Source organism: Diplotaxodon limnothrissa, linkage group LG17 (assembly GCF_057381915.1).
Source record: "Diplotaxodon limnothrissa isolate DT_005_m linkage group LG17, D_limnothrissa_male_GT1.1, whole genome shotgun sequence".
Classification (NCBI taxonomy): domain Eukaryota; kingdom Metazoa; phylum Chordata; class Actinopteri; order Cichliformes; family Cichlidae; genus Diplotaxodon; species Diplotaxodon limnothrissa.
Genome location: NC_140612.1, coordinates 21295383 through 21316057, shown reverse-complemented (window position 1 = coordinate 21316057; position 20675 = coordinate 21295383). Strand labels below are relative to the sequence as shown.

Sequence of the window (20675 nt, the reverse complement as noted above, 5' to 3'; positions counted from 1 at the left end):
TTTAGAACCTCACAAAATTAACTAAATCTATAAATATTGGTGAATATTAAGAAACACAGCTATGACTTTATTCTCAAAACACCTGTGTGTGGTGTTAAAGAGATGCCACCTTAAACCAAGGCTGAGTTCTACCTTAATGTAATACCATTTCGCACCACAAGATGGTGCATGAGTAAATGTAAACTTCATTTAATGGCAGCATATATTGAAAAATGGAAGTAATGCTAAAATGAATGAAGAAACTGCTGGTGGTGAAAACTAAATTTGGCAGAGGCTATTTCTGAAAAGTTTTAGAAATTTTCTTCACTAAATCAATCAGAAAACAGATGGAGGTGGAGCTCAAATGTGAGAAGTTGTAACTTGTTGAATGTTTTTGTGTCACCTTGAAATTTGATGGAAACATCTCCACAGCTAGCTTTCAGACATTTTGTAGATCTTTGAGGTTTTTTAAGAAGACATTTTAAAAAATGAGAGATTTTTGTTGTCAGTTATTTTGAGGCTTAAACCACATTTAGTGTTCTGGTGTGGACAGGTGTGGCGCTCTGTGGCAAAGAGAGATATTTTTAGAATGTGTTAATTATATTTTGTATGATGCAAACTTTAGAAGCATCGGCCGCGTCTTGTAAATGGCACTCGACCCTGAATCATTTCTGCGCCAGCTCTCTGTCGCCTCCGCCAAGCTCGCTCGCTCCTGGATCGCCTCGTTCTGCATCTCAGCTTCTCCCTTGAGATGAGGTCACCTTAACCGGATTAAAAACCCAAAGGGCTCTGACGCTGCATGGTGCATGACGCTGCCGACATCTGAAAGTGTCCGGGGGTGCTAACATCGAGCAGTGCTTTATTTTAGCGGCATTTAATTTCTGACCCTTTTTTGGGAAGTGTCATTGAAAGGAACCCAAATTCATTTTCATGCATATATTTAACTACTGGAAATTTCTTTGACATGTTTTCAGGTTTTTCTGGAAATTTCTTTGAAAGTTGTTTAATTATTGAGAAATTATTGCCGTTAAAATGGAGTGTTGAACATCTTTGATATTTATTTATTTAAAATACTCAAGTTTATTTAAGAAATGTTTCTGAAAGCTTTTTTTGGATAATAAGATAAATTTAATGTTTCCTGTGAAACTAAATAAAGTTTTACTTCTCTAACCACGGGTCTGTCATTTATTTACATTACAAACACACATATTTTAAGTTTGGAAATACAATTCCCAACAATCTTCACACCTTTTGTATCGGGTGAGAAATATAACCGTGTCCTAAGGATTGGTAATTACCACAAGTTAAAGCACGTGAATTTTTGCTATTAACGCTACGTCCACACTAATGCTTTTTCGTATGAAAACGCATCGTTTCTCTCCGTTTTGGCCTACCGTCCACAGTGTAGCGATGTGTCGGTCGCGAACAAAACGGCTCTTAGAACCGGGTCTTTGACGTGAACGACGCGATCCGGGTCATCATTGCAAACCGTGGGTTTGGTGTTTTTTTTGTTTTGTTTTTTCTTTCTCTCACCCTCTCTCACACTTTTTTTCTGCTTCACTCCGCATGCGAGCCTTGTGCTTTGCGCTGGGATGAGGAGAAAGGGGCGGTAGTTACACTCAGTAGCACAGGAACAGAGCAGGAGGGAGAGACAGAGAAAGAGCCAGGGACAACATTACATTAGAAAGGTATAGTAATCATCCACAACTATTTTCAGTTGTGGATGATAAAGGATTCAGAAAGTTTATTCATGCAGGCCCATATAACAGAGAATATGTATCTTCTTTTTGTTTTCATATTTTAATTTATATTTAATTGTGTTGTGGTTTGCAGTGTTTTGTGTTGTTTACCTTTAAATTTGTTTAAAAGGAAAAAGCTGAAAATTTAAATAGTTAAAAGTTGAAATGGGTTTGAATGAAATTGTTTTTTGTATTATATGATTTATTTATTACATTTTATGTGGAGTGAATAAATAAATGTCTATTTATGGTGGACCCTAGAGACAAAGCACATACAAACTTCAAAACACGTACAAACCCTGAAGCACGTAAAAACTCCAAAACAGGTACAAAAGACAACAGAAGTGCTCCAGGATGCTGGGCGCAGTGTTGAGCTTTTGTTAGTGGCGACACAAGCCAGCAAGTACCAACGACCGTATTTGGTGTGTGGTAGTAACAGGTAAATTAACTTTTTTTTTTTTTTAATTATTTGAATATATATGAGTGCCTGTGTATAAATACACAAACAATACACACATGCTTTCAATTGTGTAATTTAAGTGATCTAGGTAGCTCTGTTTTGAAGTTCAGTTAACGGTAGAAATGTTTTGGAGTTTGTACGTGCTTTGTCTCGAGGGGCCACCGCTTATATTTATATATAAACATATATAAATAAAACCACTTTTTTTACATTAGTAATTCGTTTTGTGCATAATTTTATATTATTGTTAATAATAAATTAATTAAAGCAGCAAAACAATCTGAAGATCCGGTTCGGACACGAAAGAGCCGGCTCTTTTTAATGAGTCAAGCTGAAAGATCCGGTTCTCTAAAAAGAGCCGGAAATGCCATCACTACCACACTGGGACGGCGTTTTCAAAACGCTCTTATGCGCAGTGTGGGCAGCGAAAACAGACATTTGAAAACGATGACGCATGTTAGTCATGTGATGCAGTCATGTGACCAATTAAACAAAGAGAGTGGAGGGCATTATACAGCAGTTGGGTTTTTTTGCTCTCAATTTTGACAGCCCTATTAAAGGTTAATATCAGTCTGTACATGCTCCAGATAGCTTTTCTTCAAATTCTTTAAATCTCACTCGCTTTGCCAACTTTGTAGTTTTATGTTACTCGCAGCAACAACTCCACTTCATTGTTAGTCCATTTAAAAAACTCGGTGCTTTTCCTCGACATTTTGCCGCGACGTTTCAAAGAGCCGCAAAGTAAATAAACGGCATACAGAAATGAGGCAGGCCGAATCATCTTGCGTTTCACGCATGCGCAGTACTGGAATGTAAGCGTTTTCGGTCGTTTCAACGTGGATGCACAACTCTGTGAAAACGACTGAAAACGCCAGTGTGGACGCGGAGCATTTTCAGACGAAAAATCTATTCGGGCTAGTGTGGACGTAGCAGTTTACAGTTATTTTCTAATGTCTTTACAGTTACTGTTTTTACACAACTGCGTGTTGTACGAATTCTCCCCCATCTTCTCTTCATATTTCATGTCACAAATGCTGTGTATTTGCCTTACCTCAGACTATTTGTTGTTTTTTAGTTGAATATCATTGTCTGTGTGTTACTGACTGTCACTGTAAAGAACGAGGAGAAGGACAGCACGTCCACTGTCCCACCGAAGTTGGGACCTCTTAAACAGAATGCAACAAAGCTACTTCAGTCTGCCGAACATCAACCTGTATCCACGCGTCAGGAAGCAGACGGAAGGATGAATATGTAGAAGAAGCGTCAGACCTCCAGACATTAGAAGGTGAGGTGGAAGAAGGCCAAAGATAGCTTTTGATGAGCCTGAGAAGGGAGAGTGTGATCTGCTGTCACACCATCCCTGCTCAGAGGATAAACCTCTGGAACGTGAGACCACACAGGCTGGCAGATCCCTAGCTGATCCACAATGATATTTGGGTGTCGCCACTTTAACTCTGCTCAGGGTCCTCATCTATGTCCTCCTTTGAGCTTCCATGTTCTTGCTTCCAATATCTGACCTTCTTCCACCTCATCCCCTGACAGCAGAGTATGACTCCATTTCCAAATGCTGTAAAATGCTATCTTCCTCACTCAGCCTTCTGTCATGTTAGTGCCACGGATGACCCAGGTTTAGGTGAGTGTCAGGTGCTGCAAAAAGCTCGACTATGAGATGTTAAAAATTATGATTTAATGTTCAGACGTGTCTTTGTTTCATTCCGTTGTTTCAGGTTGTGAAACTCCTGAAGTTAAAAGACATTTGAACCAGAAAATAGTGTAATAAAAGCCCTGATGTCTGTTATTTAATCATTATACTTAAATAACCTAAAGAATTTTCAATCCCAAAACATTTTTATTTTGGGATTACAGGAGAATATACTTACAACCTATGAAACGTACATTTCTTATTAACCCCCCCCCCCCCCCCCCCAAAAAAAAAAAAAACAGAATACATTTTGTTCAGGTGCTGTGTCAATAAGCTGGCTTACAGTAAGCAGCCTCTCCTGTTGAATGACTAATTTTTCCACTGCCCTTTGTTCTGAACCCAGTGATCTCCACTAGGTTTCCTGGAAAAACAAAGAGGAAGTTCTTAAATATGATTCCTGTATTCTCTATCCATTCCTTGGAAGTTTCCTTATCCAACATATCCATGACGCCTCTGTGTGAGGCGCCCTGAAACCCTTAAAAGCAGCTCATTCTGCTGCTCTCCTCTCACTTCACTTCGCTGCAGTCGGAGCTCGTCTGGACTTTGGGAACAGTACTGTTATTCTGACTGCATTTTCCAGCTGCAAAAATGGCTCAGATCAACATCTGCCTCAAACACATCTTCACTGTCTTCAACATATTCTTCATGGTGAGTAAAACAGAAATAACCACATTTGCCTCCTTTTTTACATGTAAATGAAACCAAAGCTTAGAAGAGTAAAATAAACCAACATCAATTCAACATGTTTGTTTCTTACTTTCAAAGTTTGTTGTTGTGCTCGTCCACGTGTGTGGCTGTGCAGTCATTTCATGTCCTGGTTGTGTTTAAAGGATCCAGCAGCTCTAACCAGACTGTTTCTTTTTGTTCAGGTTGTTGGTGGAGTGGCCATCGTCCTCGCTCTGTGGTGCCAGTTCTTCATGAACATTCGAGGAGGATACAACGTGAGGACACATTCAAACATAAATGCAACACGTGGAGACAAACAGACAAAGCCCACTAACCTTTTCGTGACACTTCTCTCCACAGCTGGAGGGTCGTGCCACCAAACTCTTCATCCTCTTCATCGTAGGCTGCATCACCATAATGATCACCACGCTGGGAGCCTATGGAGCCCACAAGGAGAACAAAGTGGCTCTGATCACGGTGATTACATTTTCCACTCATTAAATTAAAGAAAAGAAATGATTCAATAAATCTTATGAAGCCATTTAGTTCAGAATGCTGTAAAAGTTATAATTCCATCACTCTGTTTTCTACTTAGCCCCAGAGATTAAAGATATTAGATTAAAAGTATCCCTGCATGTCTCTGCAGTCCTTGGTGTACACGGTCATTGGATGTTGGCTGATGTTAATAACTGGAATCCAAGCTGCCATCATACATCCTCAGGTAAAGGCCAGGATGTGCTGCTGTGGGGTCGAATCATTTGACATGAAGACCGACTTATAAACCTTTTTTACATTATTATAATCATCAGCACATATAAACTCTTTTTTTTTTTTTACCATTACCTGAACCCTTAAGATGCTTTTTAAAAGTTTTACTATGTAAATCTAATCGATGTAAACATAATGTCTATGTTTGCAGCTCAGAGGCATCGGAGTGGAGACATTCAGCGAGCTTGTGCCTCTGGACAAATCCTCGACATACGTGAGGAACATGACCGAGGACATTCAGGAACAGGTAAGATATTGCCACCTGTTTTATTTTCCTGTATTTATATTTAATGTTTAACCAAAAGCTACAGTCATGGAAAAAATAAAGTATCCACTGTTTAAGAAATGCAATGTGGTCCTTGGCGGGTTTTATAATCACTTAAAAATAACCTCAGATGTGATGTCAAACGAGACATATTACACCGTATGGTGCCTTTGTTTATATAAAAAGAAGTAAGTTAAATTGTATAAAAGTAAACTAAGTCCTTATTGTTTCTAATGCACTTGATTAGGTAATCATTAATAAGTGTGAGCACTTCTATAAAAGCAGAAGCTTTGGCAGTTTGTTGGTCAGGTGTGAGTTAACACAATACCACAGTCACTGAGTGGACCATGAATTCCTCTGTGTTCCTCCTGAAGATGAGTAACTCTCCTCTTTCTTTCTTCTCCTGCTGCTGTTTGTAGTTTCACTGCTGTGGTCTGTTCAGCTACAAAGACTGGGAGAACATCCCCGACTCCTGTGTGTGCAGCCAGGAGGAGGAGAAGGAGGGCAAGTGTCAGACTGTCAAAAACAACGTGAGTATCGATGCACCCACTCGCTTCACTGGTCACGGTGTGTCAAAGTTTGTAACGTCTTTATTTCTGTAACTTTTCCAGACTTTCATGCTGCAGAGAAAGTCCGTCTACACTAAGGTGAGCGACCCAGCCCCACTTTGAAAAAGCTTAAATCATTCCTCAGTTTATATCAGAACCTGACAGTTTTCATTTTTCCTTCTATTTTCAGACCTGCTTTCCCACCATCATGGACCACATTCAGTTTCATTACAACATCATGCTTGTGGTCAGCTTCACTCTGGCTATTCTAGCTGTGAGTATTAATCAAGGATTCAATAGTGTAAATGTCCACTCTATAATTTGCAATCTGCATTCTCTGCCGGGGCAGGTAGCAGCCTCTGCTGCCAATCAAATGCAGGGCTGATCATCAGAAAGTGCGAGCACCTCTATAAAAGCAGTTTACTGTTTTGGGACAATCAGGTGTGTTTAAACACAAGGAAACGATTTGACTAGGAGTGGATGGAAGTTCAAAAATCCCACAAACTACAGTCAAATTCTACAGACGCCTGTTAACAACTTAAATAATAAAGTTCATGACTTTAGAATTTGAGAAAGACGATACTTTGGGACTAAAATGGAAATTTCTGGTCATAATGGAAAGTGTCACATTGGAAAAAAACACCTTATATTAACCATCAGCATGGTGGTGAAGGGGGTGGTGATTCAGGCACCTAACATTCAAAAAGTCATATATAGTTCAGTTAAAAGGACTAGATGTTACAGTCCCTGATAATGCATTGCTTTAGATGGAGAGACTCTTGAGGGATGGCTGTTATGAGGAAAGGCAGCCCAGAAACTTTGCCTCAACCTTCGGTCTTTTACCCAGGCTAATCTGCCATTTTCCTTCCTTGGTTAGGTTTAGGGGTTAGAGATCGATCTAGATTATCATTTTAAATTTGGGACACATCATCAGTAGTGGACCTTGCATTCATCAGGTGTTTCGGCCATTCTCACTAGACACCCTCATCCAAGGAGGCCCTGCCAGGGTTGATCAGGCCCTGGAGTGTGTCACTGGTTTATGTTAAATTGTTATTTCTTTTCTTCTTTCTTCTGTTTAGTTTCCTACATTTTCTTTTTATCAATTCACTGCAACTGAGAAATAATACTTACCTCTTTAGCATTTATTGGGCCTAACTTCTTCAAAGAGATAGAAAAGGTGATAGAGAGAAGTAGGACAAAAGGGACAAGATAGGAGAGAGTAGAGAGAAGAGCTGGAAGGGGGGCACCCAATCTGGCTTCCCACACCTCCCTGCCAGATCGGGCTGTACGCTCTACCTCCCCACTGCCTCCCAGAAAAGGGAAGAAGAGCAGAGAGGAGAAGAGCGGAATATTTCTTTTCTCTCCTGGTTAGCTGACTGCCTTAGCTGCCCAAGTGATGTCAGCCCTTTTTAATCATAGCCAGTGACTGGTCCTCTCAGCAGTGTTAGCTTGATCTCTTATAGCCTGCCATTGCGCCTGTCCTCTGATCCCAGTTTCTCTAAGCAGTTTTGCTGTTGTACTGGTAACAAAGCCCCTGCACCTCACTTCCACCAGGCGCACCTTGATCTTCCAGCCTCTGTGCTCTGCTTCAGGTGCCAAGTTGACCAAAGGACGAGGTCTGGTCGCAAAGTAGTTGTTACGATCTCTGTGGGAAAAATTAGCCTCTGATCCAAGTCCACTTGCATCTGCCAATCCCTGGCGGCCTTCAGCGGGCCCAGGTCTGGGTTTGAGGGGCTTGTCCTCGGTTTGTCTCCTTCCCGGACAAATGTTGATGAAGACTGACGCTCCTCTTGGTTCGTGAAAGGTTTAGCGTTAATGGATTTTCTTTTGCACTCAACTTTCTCGGCAAGACACCTGAGAACCTGGTTGTGTTTCCATGTGTATCTGCCCTGAGTAAGGCTAGTCCTACAACCAACCAAGATATGCTTTAGTGTGGCTGGGACTATACACAGGGGGCAGGATGGGTCCTTTCCAAACCACAGCTGCACATTTATTGGGGAAGGTAGCACATCGTATGCCGCTCGGATGATGAAACTTAGTTTATTAGACTCCATGCCCCAGATTTCAAACCATGAGAGTTTCCTCTTTTCCGCACTTTCCCAATTCATCCAGCGACCCTGTTTGACCAGTGCCACGGCTCTGGCATGTCTGGCTGTTTCCTCCTGTCGTCGCACCTCCTCCACTACCATTTTCCGACGTTCGGTTACAGATGCCTGTTCCCACCGAGGTGTTACTGCGCTAAGACCAAATCCTCCTCTGCCCTGTTGGACGTGACCCACCACGTCACAATGCTGAAGAGTGGATTTCGCCTGTAGCACAGATGTGGCTGGGGTCCACTTACTCCCCGTTGCTAGGGTGGGAGCACTGCCTCTCACTATGGGGTGCCGGGAGTCCGTGAGTGACATCTCAAGCCTCACTTTTGGAAATTTAAACTCCTTAACCAGGCTAGGGATAGGCAATGACAGTATCCCGTCACTGTAGAGTCCAATGCTGCTGAGGCACTTGGGAAGTCCGAGCCACTTCTTAAAGTAGGATCTCACTAGCCTCTAGTCGATTGGCATGATTGAGTGAGACCCCGTACATTGTCAACGGCCACAGTAGTCTGGGTAATAACCAAAACTGGAAGCACCAGAGCTTCAGTTTTCCTGGGAGTGCAGTGTTGTTAATCCGCTGGAGGTCGTCAGCCAATTTAAGCCTTAGTTGTTTTAGTTGCCACGTATCATTGAGGTCTGCATTATACCACTGTCCCAGGCTCATTATGGGCTTCTCTAAGACTGTTGGAATTGGTTCTCCACTGATATAGAATTGCTCGGCTGTCAGTTTTCCTTTTATGATGGAGATTCTGCAAGGTTTACTTGGCTTAAACTCCATTCTTGTCCATTCTATGTTTTCCTGGAGCTTCTGTAGCAATCGCCTAGTACATGGTTTTGTTGTTGTAATGGTCATGTCATCCATGTAGGCCCTAATGGGAGGAAGACCAAGGTCACTCTTGAGTCTCTCACCTCCCACTACCCACCCAATAATATTGTGGGTAAATATGTGCCAACAAAGTCTGAATTCTCCATGTTCAAAGTTAGAAAGGTATGGTATCTATTGCAGAACAAAAATTTAATTATTACTCAAATCTTCTTCAGTCAAAAAAAAAAAAATCTTCTGGGTAAACATGTAGCAGCTTAGTCACTAATATTGGTTCACTTTAAAAACAAAAACTTGAAGACAACCCGATGTTTAACTAAACTTCCTGTGTTCCCCTACAGCTACTTGGCATTATTCTGTCCTCCATTATGATCCACCAGCTGTATTACCCCAACAGACCCACCATCATGATCTCCATGATGCCACCAAAATACAAGGAGCTGCACAACGCCCCAGCATGTTAGTCAAAATACAATGGACTTCTTTTCTTTAGCTACCTTGGTGCACTGCATGTTGTTAGCCCTCAGTCATAAAAGGCTGATCGGGTATTATCCTAATGCTGCTGGGCGGGAAGACGGTGTGGACACTCAAGTTTGTGAATGCCATAACTCGAGAACGATAGTGGCGCAGGAACTTCTAAGTGATACCGCAGGTGTATCTACTGAAAGTCCGTAAAATGATTCAAAAAGCAACGCCAAAAGTGACAGTGATGACATCACTACAATGTGATTGGTTACTTGGAATGTTAAACCAGGACTCAAATTAGTATTGCTGATCCAGGAACAATGTCAACATGATAACATGTTACCATGATAATGGTAACACTGGATAAAAGAACAGCCACATTCCCTTGTTACGTCACGTGGCGCTTGCTAGTAGCTTGGAGAATTTGAGGATTGTAGTTTGAAAACTGAGGGCTGTGCTAATGCAGCTGCTTGTAAAAATGTTTATAAAGGAAAATATTTCTGTATTTTTTAAAATTATTTTTGGAGTCTTCTTTGTGTCATATTTAATCCTTCTGGTGCAAACTGTAAATGTAAGTGTCTTACAGGATTAAAAGATAAGAAAACAAAATCTGTGTTGTATTAAAATCTTGTTCTGTTTCACTGACGTTTGTTTAAAAAAGGAAGTTATTGTATTCTTAGTAATTGGTTAGTAGAGAAAGGTCACGGGCCACGGCAGCATCCAGAGAGAGGCATCCTCAATCTGTCTTGTTTTAATGGAAAAATTGGAGTGTAACAATCTAAACCACTAACCATGTAAAAATGCTAACTTGTCTTGTGTGCAGCTCTCCTGGCAACTTACGGGGCACAAAGTGCTGGTCAGGGCATCCTAGTTGTGTGTATAGATAGTGCAGGTGGGCGGCAGTAATAACAGAAATTCAGTGTGAAATTACAAGTATGTATAGTAATTTATCTATATAAAATACAAATAAATATTTACTCACTTTATATCAAAGCTAAATTAAAACTGGTAAAAGACGTGATATTACTCTGACCTAAATTTACTACTCTTCTATTGAAGTTTGGGTTCCCATGACAGGTGGTTGCCCCACGCCTTAAAACTTTGCATGTGACCGCTAGGATTATGAGTTTATGTCCTGCCCCTGCATAAACACAAACCTCACCTACTTTTTTCACAGTGGAGGATTTAATTCAATTTAATTTTAAACAGTTTTATTACATAACAGTTTTTGATGCACAGTTTGTCGTGATTGGCTGAAATAAATTAGGCTACCTCCGGATATACTCTGAATGTCTTGATTTGATTTAGACTATCACATCTCCTCTGTCTTCTCTGCGTGTCTATATTTTACACTACACATAAATTATTTAAATGGCTCAACTCTGAAGAATATTTTCTACCTGTTCCCAAAGTCACGGTGTCTTCATACTTATCGGGATCAGCACTGTCAGATGAAGGTACCTTCTGCTCTAATGCTACAGTTATTGCAGTTATCCATATTACACAGAGCATACAGGATCCTTAAAATTATGTTTATTATCCTCTTAAAACGGTAGATATCTGTGATTCATCGGGCGCTTACTGCACAAAATAAACTATGCTAATGTTACGTACGGCCCCAAATGGCCGCTGTACAAGAAGGTGTTAAGCTCCAATAATGACCAGTAAGAAACCACCACACTCACACTGCAATGGTGTACACAAGATTTGTGCGAGTTTAAACACGGGACATTATAAGAACACTTGAATTTTTCCATGGCTTAACGAGGCAATAATGACACATTTTTTCATGTATTTTTCCCAAATTATAGATTTCTGCAAAACAGTGACGTGGGACTCATTGGAGGGTAGTGTTTGCATTGCTTTGCTCTGTCTGACAGCTCGTTCACACTCGGAGGACTAAAAGTGCTCTGTGGATGCTCAAAGTCTTTGTGGGTCGAATTATTCCACAATGAAAAATGATTAGGAATCATAAAAGAATCAAGTGTGATATGAACAAAAAACTACAAAGACACAAAAAAGTATAAAACTTACTTCAAACAAAAAATAAATAAAACAAAAAGTATTATTTAATAAGATGCAACTATAAAAGTAATAAGGGGGGAAGTTAAAGTCGATGTAATCTGTATTTGAGTGCAGTACTCATACTGCTTTACATTTTAAATCACTGCAGAAATGTGATGATATAACATAAAAAGGATGTAACATCGCTGTGTGTTAGTGTAATACTCCTCTAAATATATCTCTCACTATTTAAAAAACTCTGAGTACATTGTGTGCAGATGCAGTAAAATCTACTTTAAACTGTAGAGGAATAAACTGACTTTCAGTAAGTCAGCTCCTCCTGCTGACGACAGATTCTCATGAAACTAAAAGGAATCGTGTCTCCACATCTGGATCGTTTTAAACGGGGCATAACACCGCCCTCTCCTCCATTCCAGCCAGCCTGAGAACAGCTTCCCTCCCTGTTCACAGCAACAACTATTTCCACTGGATTTAACTGGAAGGAGGAAGACCCTGCGTTCAACCTCCCCTTCCTAATCAACCATTCCACAGAAGTTTCCACCTCTAACATACCGGACGTCCCGCCCAGCAAAGCCCTGAAACCCTTCAAAGCAGCTCACTCAGCTGCTCTCCTCTCACTTCACTTCACTTCGCTGCAGTCGGAGCTCATCTGGACTTTGGGAACAGTACTGTTATTTTGACTGCATTTTCCAGCTGCAAACATGGCTCAGATCAACATCTGCCTCAAACACATCTTCACTGTCTTCAACATATTCTTCATGGTGAGTAAAGAGATTTAGCAAATGATAATCGCAGACTTTAATCCAGAATCTCCTTAAAGACTTCAAACCAGTCAGCAGGCAGACGCAGCAGTCAAAAACAACCACATTTGCCTCCTTTTTTTTACATGTAAATGAAACTGAAGCTTAGAAGAGTAAAATAAACCGACATCAACTCAACACGTTTGTTCTTACTTTCAGAGTTTGTTGTTGTGCTCGTCCACGTGCGTGGCTGTGCAGTCATTTCATATCCTGGTTGTGTTTAAAGGATCCAGCAGCTCTAACCAGACTGTTTCTGTTTGTTCAGGTTGTTGGTGGAGTTGTCATCCTCCTCGCTTTGTGGTGCCAGTTCTTCATGAACATTCAAGGAGGATACAACGTGAGGACACATTCAAACATAAATGTAACATGTGGGAACAAACAGACAAAGCCCATTAACCTTTCGTGACACTTCTGTCCACAGCTGGAGGGTCACGCTACCAAACTCTTCATTGTCTACATCATTGGTTTCATCACCATGATGATTGCTGTACTGGGAGCCTATGGAGCCCACAAGGAGAGCAAAGTGGCCCTGATCATGGTGAGCACAAAGATCTCCACAACCTCAGAATGAAAGTTTAGTCATTTAGCTGCCAACAATCTCATTGACTTAATAAAGAAAAGAAATTGTTCATCAACCTAAATGAAGCCATTTAGCTCCAAATGCTCTAAAATGAGCTGCTGTGAAAAATAGTTTGAGGACTCTATCAGTGTTAGAACTGTCCAGCTGATCAGCACTGTCTTATTTTTCTTCCTTATAAAACCATAAATAATGATGATGTAACAGTGTCGCTTCAATGATTTGTTTCTGAAATGTGACTTTGAAGCCTCAACATGTTTGTGAAAGTGGTCAGGGTAAAGTAATTTCAGTAATTCCACATACTGAAGATATCAGATTAAAAGTCTTTGTGTACCTCTCTGCAGTTCCTGGTGTTCATGTTCACAGGATGTCTGTTGATGCTGATGACTGGAATCCCTGCTGCCAGCTCTTATCCTCAGGTAAGGACAGGACGCTTGGAGTCAAGTACATAAAAGTATTTGATTTGATTTAACTGGAAATGTTTTTTTAAATATGTACTTTAAAGTCAACTCAGTTAATACAGACACATTTTCATTACCTTGAAATGTCAGATGTTTTTTAATGATGATCTGTCTACATTAAACATTTTTGTATCCTGTAAATTTAATTTATGATATAAAAATGTTTCACGTTTGCAGGTCAAAGGCAGAATGGAGGAGAGATTCCGCAAGTTTGTTCCTCTGGACAAATCTCGAAAGGATGTGAGGAACATGGCTGTGGACATTCAGAAACAGGTAAGATATTCTAACCTGCTCAGGGTTGTCTCTTTATTTATTTTAAATATCTTATTTTGTTTTTTAATTTTCATTATTTAGATGTTATATTTTTTAATGTGAATTTAGGGCCCTTGAGTGTTGGCTTTATTCCCGAGCTACAGTCATGGGAAAATGAAAGTAAACCCTCTTTAAAGTCGAAGGTTTTGTCTATCAGGACATAATACTTGTAATCTTCCCCTTAGCAGGTCTTAATATTAGGTAAAAAAAATAACTTCAGGTGAACTATGAAACATGACATATGACATTGTGCCATTATTTATTCAACAAAACTATGTTAATTCAATTCAATTCAATTTTATTTATATAGCGCCAAATCACAACAAAAGTCGCCTCAAGGCGCTTCATAGATACAGAGAAAAGCCCAACAATCATATGACCCCCTATGAGCAAGCACTTTGGCGACAGTGGGAAGGAAAAACTCCCTTTTAACAGGAAGAAACCTCCGGCAGAACCAGGCTCAGGGAAGGGCGGGGCCATCTGCTGCGACCGGTTGGGGTGAGAGAAGGAAGACAGGATAAAAGACATGCTGTGGAAGAGAGACAGAGGTTAATAACAGATATGATTCAATGCAGAGAGGTCTGTTAACACATAGTGAGCGAGAAAGGTGACTGGAAAGGAAAAACTCAATGCATCATGGGAATCCCCCGGCAGCCTATGTCTATTGCAGCATAACTAAGGGAGGATTCAGGGTCACCTGGTCCAGCCCTAACTATATGCTTTAGCAAAAAGGAAAGTTTTAAGCCTAATCTTAAAAGTAGAGATAGTGTCTGTCTCCTGAATCCAAACTGGAAGCTGGTTCCACAGAAGAGGGGCCTGAAAACTGAAGGCTCTCCCTCCCATTCTACTTTCATTACTGACAGCAGTAAGAGTTAAGTTTATTGTCACACACTCTAACACTGTTAGAGTGTGTGACAATAAACTTAACTCTTACTGCTGTCATGAATAAAGAGTTCATGACAGTACAATTATAAAAAGATTGAACAAGTGACTTTAAGAGTTGCCAGGAGGAAGTCTTTTTTCTCTAAAATGAAAAACATAGCAGCAAAGTTTAGGTTTGCAACCTTCACTTTGTTCTCGGACCACCGAGAACAAAGTGGAGATTTTTGGTCATAATGAACAGTGGCATGTTTGGTCCAAACTAAAGACATCATATCAGCATTAAAACCTCAGAACAACTGGGCTAATCTTATAGCCATGGGATCTGGTCAACTTACAGTCCCTGAGTCAACCTTGAACTCCTCTGTATACCAAAGTGTTCTAGAGTGTAATGTGAGGCTATCTGTCCACGTATGTCCGAGTATGATCAGAACAATGATCCCAAGCACAACAGCTTGTCTATAACAGAATGGCTGAAAAAGCAAAGAGCCATGGTGCTGTAATGGTCCAGTCAATGTCCAGACCCCAACCTGACTGAAATGGTGTTGTGGGACCTCCAGAGAGCTGTCTCCACAACCATCAATGAACTTGTTAATGACGTTAACCAGAACAGTTGACCAAAATTCCTCCACAGCAATGTGAGAGACTAATAAAACCATATGGAAAGGCTGCAACAAGTAATGTTTGCCAGTTATTGCTGCATGATACTAAACGGTGGGTGTTCTTAGTTTTTCACACAGCACTCAAGCATTTTAATGTGATTTTTATAAATGAAGACCCTGGGTTAGATGTATTTTAAGCCCTGATATGTAAAACCTTGGAACTGACAGAAGACGTGTTTTCTTTTTCCCATCACTGCAGGTCTCTGTGTTATACACAGTTAATGGTTAGGAGCAAGCAAGCTTTCAGAATAAGAGCGAGTAAACTGTCCACAAGTAATTTGATACATTATCATTGTCTCGAATTTGTTGTTGTTGTGGTTGTTTTTTTTAAAAGTTGAACAAAAAACCCTCACACATACTTTTTATAGTCTGCTTCCAGCTGTCGTCTCATCCTCCTGAAGATGAGTAACTCTCCTCTTTTTTTCTTGTCCTGCTGCTGTTTGTAGTTTCGCTGCTGTGGTCTGTTCAGCTACAAAGACTGGGAGAACATCCCCGAGTCCTGTGTGTGCAGCCAGGAGGAGGAGAAGGAGGGCAAGTGTCAGACTCTGAGAAAAAACGTAAGCATCGGCGCACCCGCTCGCTTCACTTCTATTCAGTGTGTCACAATTTGTAACGTCTTTATTTTTGCAGCTTTACCAGATTTTAACACGGCAGAGAAAGTCCGTCTACACTAAGGTAAGCGACCCAGCACCGTTTTGAAAAAGCTTAAGTCATTTGTGTGTCCATGACAGAAACTAACAGTTTTCATTTTTCCTTCTATTTTCAGACCTGCTTTCCCACCATCATGGACCACATCCAGTTTACTAACAAAATCAACATTGTGGTCAGCTTCACTCTGGCTATTCTAGCTGTGAGTATTATCACTTATTTAAGGATTCAGCAGCATAAATGCCTGATCTGTAACTTAAAATCTGCATTCTCTCCTTTTAGTCACTGTTAGTCACTATTTATTATTCACATCTAAAATTAGGGTTATAACTTTTTGTTGACTGTGAGGTCCTTAGACCCTGTGCCACAGTGGGGAGAAATTCAGCTTTTTTACCATCAGGCAGAAATGTTTTTGTGGTCAGATATTGGGAGTCAAATCTGTTTTAAAATTGTTTTCAGCAAAGTTTGATACCCCCACGTTTGACATGCTGAAAAATTATAGCATCTGTTTCTGAACAAAAAGGAAACTAGTACAAAATCTAATTCCAAAAAGTAAAAAAAGAATTTAATAACATTAAAATTTAACCTTAAATAAAACCTGATGCCTAACTTATCTTCCTGTGTTCCCCAATAGCTCCTTGGTGTGATTCTTTCCTCCATCATGGTGTACCACCTGTATCGCTTCAACAGCCACACCATGATGATCCTCACGAGACCACCAAAATACAACGAGATGTGCAAACCTCCACCATACTAGTCAAAGTATGACAGAGTTTATTTCTTTTGCTAGCTTGGTGCACAGATTTCTGGAGCCCTGTCGAGTCTGTTTTCTTGAATTTGAAAATGACATATTTGGTTGAGGTTTATATCATTGTGCCTTATGTCTTCATGATGAAGTTGTCTAAATTGAGATCATCAGTTTCAAGCGACTTGAAAAACGATACTTAATAAGCTTAAATTGAAATGAAAACGTCTAAAATTTGACTGGACTCTTTTAACTCAACCTTTATCAGAAATCCTTATTTTCATCACATTAACAATGAGAAAATGTCTAAAAAGGAAAAATAACTGAATCTAGTGATTTCCAAAGCTGAACAGAGGTGATGGCTTACAACACCAGCTATTAGCCACCTACTATGCAGTCTTGAGACCATTCCCAGCCAAATCATTGCTCACTGACACCTTTGACTCATGTGACCTGTTATGTTTCTAGAATGCAATGTTACTGTTACTAATTCTGTTTGCGATGGTAACATTTGATGAAATTAAAAGCCACATTCCTTTTCTATCTCATGTGAAGTTTCTTAGTAATACAAAGACAGTTAAGTTATATTTTGAAAACTGAGAACTGTGTTGATGCAGCTACTTGTAAAAATGTTTATAAAGGGAAATATTTTTGTATATTGTTTTGGTATTTTTAGTGTCTTCTTTGTGTCATGTTTGATTCTTCTGATGTAAACTGTAAATCTAAAGGTTTTGCAGGATTAAATGGTGACAAAAGAAAGTCTGTGTCTGTGTGAAATCTTCTTCTGTTGTACAAAAAAGGAACTTATTCTCACTGCATTTTTGTTGACTGTCAGACTGTTGACTGACAAAGGTTATGGTAAATGGTAAATGGCCTGTATTTATATAGCGCCTTACTAGTCCCTAAGGACCCCAAAGCGCTTTACATATCCAGTCATCCACAGGTGATGGCAAGCTACATTGTAGCCACAGCCACCTTTTTTCCTCAAACAGTGACAAATAATAAGATGTAGAGTAGCAAATTATTTTTCCAGACCAAACAAAGATCTAAATGAGTACAATCCCATAATCCTCTAAGGATACAACCCACTAGCAACGCTTGTTAGGTTCAGTGAGCCGTGACTCCTGCAGCTGTAGCTGTCCTCTTATGATTCTTCCTCTTGATAAAATTGTTAGGTAATATGGGGGACAAAAAGAGCCACGTGCATTTTAAATGTTGGAAATAAATCTTTATTGTTTGAATCCATTTACTTATTTTTCTTTTTTCTATTTTAAAAAGATTTTGAAAATAATTTTTTACATTTTGAATTTGAAATGTGACACAACACATTGAGAAATCATTTCATATGTAATTCATTATTCATTTAATTGATAATGAAAACTGTATTTATAAATCGATATTTCAAAATGTATTATTAATCCATGAACACATGCTTTGAGTTGAAAATGAATTTAACAAAAAAAGAAAAAGTATTCAACTTTCAATAAAAACCTTATTTTTAAAAAAGAAAACAAAAAACCCACTTTCTTTCTTCTCCTGCTGCTGTTTGTAGTTTCACTGCTGTGGTCTGTTCAGCTACAAAGACTGGGAGAACATCCCCGACTCCTGTGTGTGCAGCCAGGAGGAGGAGAAGGAGGGCAAGTGTCAGACTGTCAGAAACAACGTAGCAACCACTATCTAAAAAATATTTTGTTGGCTCAACTTAAAAAATTGAGGCAACAATTTCCACTCAGCTTTTTAAGTTACAAATTTTGCATATTATTAAGTAAATCCAGCAAGTAATTTTTAGGTTTGGCTAACTCAACCGGTTTAACACACCAACATGATTTACTTTGACCTCCAAAAGCATAATTACGTTTATGCGACCTAATATTAATTTCAAATTTCTGGTAATATTAAGTTGAGAAATTACATTAGTTTTTACATATATCCTACTCACAATTATCCATGCCAATTAGTTTAGGTTTCTACAGTAACTTTTCTAAAAAAAAAAATAAAAAAATCACACATAGCCATTTCACTTATTCCAATTGATTATTCTATTACAAAACATTTACAAAGTAATACACTTCTGTGTCAATACAACATAAATGAAACATTACAGCAGCCCTTTAATTATAAATGACTGGGCAAAAAAATGTACTTCATGTACATTAACATTAACTTAAATTGGTATCAACTTGGTCAACTTGTCGCAGAATCAAGGAAATGACAAATGATTTTGATGTTCAACAACGGAACTGTCCAAAGCTAAGGTTATATGGATTACGAACCTCTCTCAAAACCACACTCATCTAGGACTGCATACAAAAACATGAGAGGCACATCAGAATACCACAGTCCAATTCACATTTCTTTCTTTTTTTTCTTTTGTTTTGATTTTTTGGAAAAAAAAAAATCACATTTATTTCACGACAGAAGTTTGCACTTAAAGCCAGTCCACGGGTAATGTCTCTTAAGTCCATCAAGTTCCAGAAATACCTTCTGGAATACCTCTAGAGCAGGAGTGGGCAATCTCAGTCCACGAGGGCCGGTGTCCCTGCAGGTTTTAGATGTGTCCTCGAACCAACACAGCTGATTTAAATGGCTAAATTAGCTCCTCAACATGTCCTGAAGTTCTCCAGAGGCCTGGTAACGAACTAATCATGTGATTCAGGTGTGTTGACCCAAGGTGAGATCTAAAACTTGCAGGGACACCGGCCCTCGTGGACTGAGATTGCCCACCCCTGCTCTAGAGTGTTCTTTACTTGTTTTGGGTAGCTCAGATTGAGAGCGTATATAAGCCCCATCATTAAGGCACACGCTCTGGGCACATCAAGGTTTTCCAGACTGCTGCACGTCTTGTGACTACAACCTTTACCAGCTCTTCTCGGAACTGTTCTTCATGATCCTGGCAAGTAGGTTAAATGGAAACATGTCAGTATTTTATGTGCCATTTAAAAATATAACACAAAAGAATGTGAGATTCACCTACCAGCTGTTCTCTGAAGAGATCCTCTTCTTTGTCTTTCAGATACACCATCAGGCAAACGGATAGCGACCTCTCTTCTTGTTTCCACCGAAAAAAAAAGCAAAACAAAACTTAAACTTAGTTTATTAGGTGAAAAGTCAAAACTGTTACATTTATGGGACTTGTGTTGTGCCAAATATTGATTTTAAATATGTTTATAAAAGAATTAAAAATGTAATCTTTGTAACTTCAATTTAAACTGTTACATACTGGCCTGCTTTAAATGCACCCTTTGCTAGCAGTAGGATAAGGTGAATAAAAGTAAATGTAACCTAAATTTAGGGACTATTTCAAACTTTTTGTTGAGTTGTGTTCTAAGGATTAAACTATAATTGTTATGTGTAAGATATGCGAAAAAGTACCTGTGGACAAGTCTTGTAATGATGTGATAAAGCAATAAAAGCTCCTATCCACCCTGTTGTAGGTCAGCCTATGCCACAGGCAGGCTCTGCTGTGTCCTTCGCATCCAGCTTTCCTAGCTATGACCAAAGAGGAATTTCCATCAAAGCTATCTTCAATCTAACTCCTAATTCGATGGCTCCGTAGCCACCTTTCTATCTCCCTTTATATAATGCAACTATTGTAGTAAGTGCTATGCATAAGATGGAATTGTACAGGGAATGATTTTGATCAGACGTGAAAGGGGAAAATGTCCGAGGAAGCTCCCGCACCTGCTGCCGCCCCGGCCAAGGCGGCCAAGAAGAAGACGACGGCTTCCAAGCCCAAGAAGGTCGGCCCCAGTGTGGGCGAGCTGATTGTGAAAACCGTGGCCGCTAGTGATGTGCGATACCACTGATTTCCTTTCCAATCCGATACCAAGTAATATTCAGGGTGGTATCGACAATACTGATCCGATACCGATACTTTGTACAAAAACTTATTTTATTTATTGTATCTAAACAATATGAAAATGTTTTTTGAAATGAAGACTTGAAAAGAATTTTAAAAATCAATTTATTAAATTGGAATTCAAAAATGAATTTACAAATACGGATTTTATTCTAAAATTCATTAATTAAGCACAGAATTTTTATTTTGATGCACGTGG

The 20675-nt window shown here is 39.5% G+C and overlaps 2 protein-coding genes across 2 annotated transcripts; both read left to right on the top strand.

Moving 5' to 3' along the window:
• The first annotated feature begins 4410 nt into the window (after positions 1-4410).
• LOC146614967 (tetraspanin-8-like) lies at positions 4411-9812 on the top strand. The gene is made up of 9 exons (XM_085376289.1): positions 4411-4528; positions 4750-4821; positions 4907-5023; positions 5193-5267; positions 5466-5561; positions 5999-6109; positions 6191-6226; positions 6318-6401; positions 9385-9812. The coding sequence occupies exons 1-9, from the start codon at positions 4469-4471 to the stop codon at positions 9505-9507; spliced, it is 774 nt and encodes a 257-aa protein (XP_085232415.1). The 5' UTR covers positions 4411-4468; the 3' UTR covers positions 9508-9812.
• A 2354-nt stretch (positions 9813-12166) lies between these two features.
• LOC146614966 (tetraspanin-8-like) lies at positions 12167-17183 on the top strand. Its single transcript, XM_085376080.1, has 9 exons — positions 12167-12294; positions 12599-12670; positions 12755-12871; positions 13255-13329; positions 13549-13644; positions 15671-15781; positions 15855-15899; positions 15991-16074; positions 16507-17183. The coding sequence occupies exons 1-9, from the start codon at positions 12235-12237 to the stop codon at positions 16627-16629; spliced, it is 783 nt and encodes a 260-aa protein (XP_085232206.1). The 5' UTR covers positions 12167-12234; the 3' UTR covers positions 16630-17183.
• Positions 17184-20675: the final 3492 nt, after the last annotated feature.

Coding starts and splice junctions, on each gene's coding strand:
- LOC146614967 (XM_085376289.1), top strand. CDS start 4,469: ATGGCTCAGATCAACATCTGCCTCAAACACATCTTCACTGTCTTCAAC. Junction 4,529..4,749: donor TCTTCAACATATTCTTCATG/GTGAGTAAAACA, acceptor CTTTTTGTTCAG/GTTGTTGGTGGAGTGGCCAT. Junction 4,822..4,906: donor ACATTCGAGGAGGATACAAC/GTGAGGACACAT, acceptor TTCTCTCCACAG/CTGGAGGGTCGTGCCACCAA.
- LOC146614966 (XM_085376080.1), top strand. CDS start 12,235: ATGGCTCAGATCAACATCTGCCTCAAACACATCTTCACTGTCTTCAAC. Junction 12,295..12,598: donor TCTTCAACATATTCTTCATG/GTGAGTAAAGAG, acceptor CTGTTTGTTCAG/GTTGTTGGTGGAGTTGTCAT. Junction 15,900..15,990: donor GAAAGTCCGTCTACACTAAG/GTAAGCGACCCA, acceptor TTCTATTTTCAG/ACCTGCTTTCCCACCATCAT.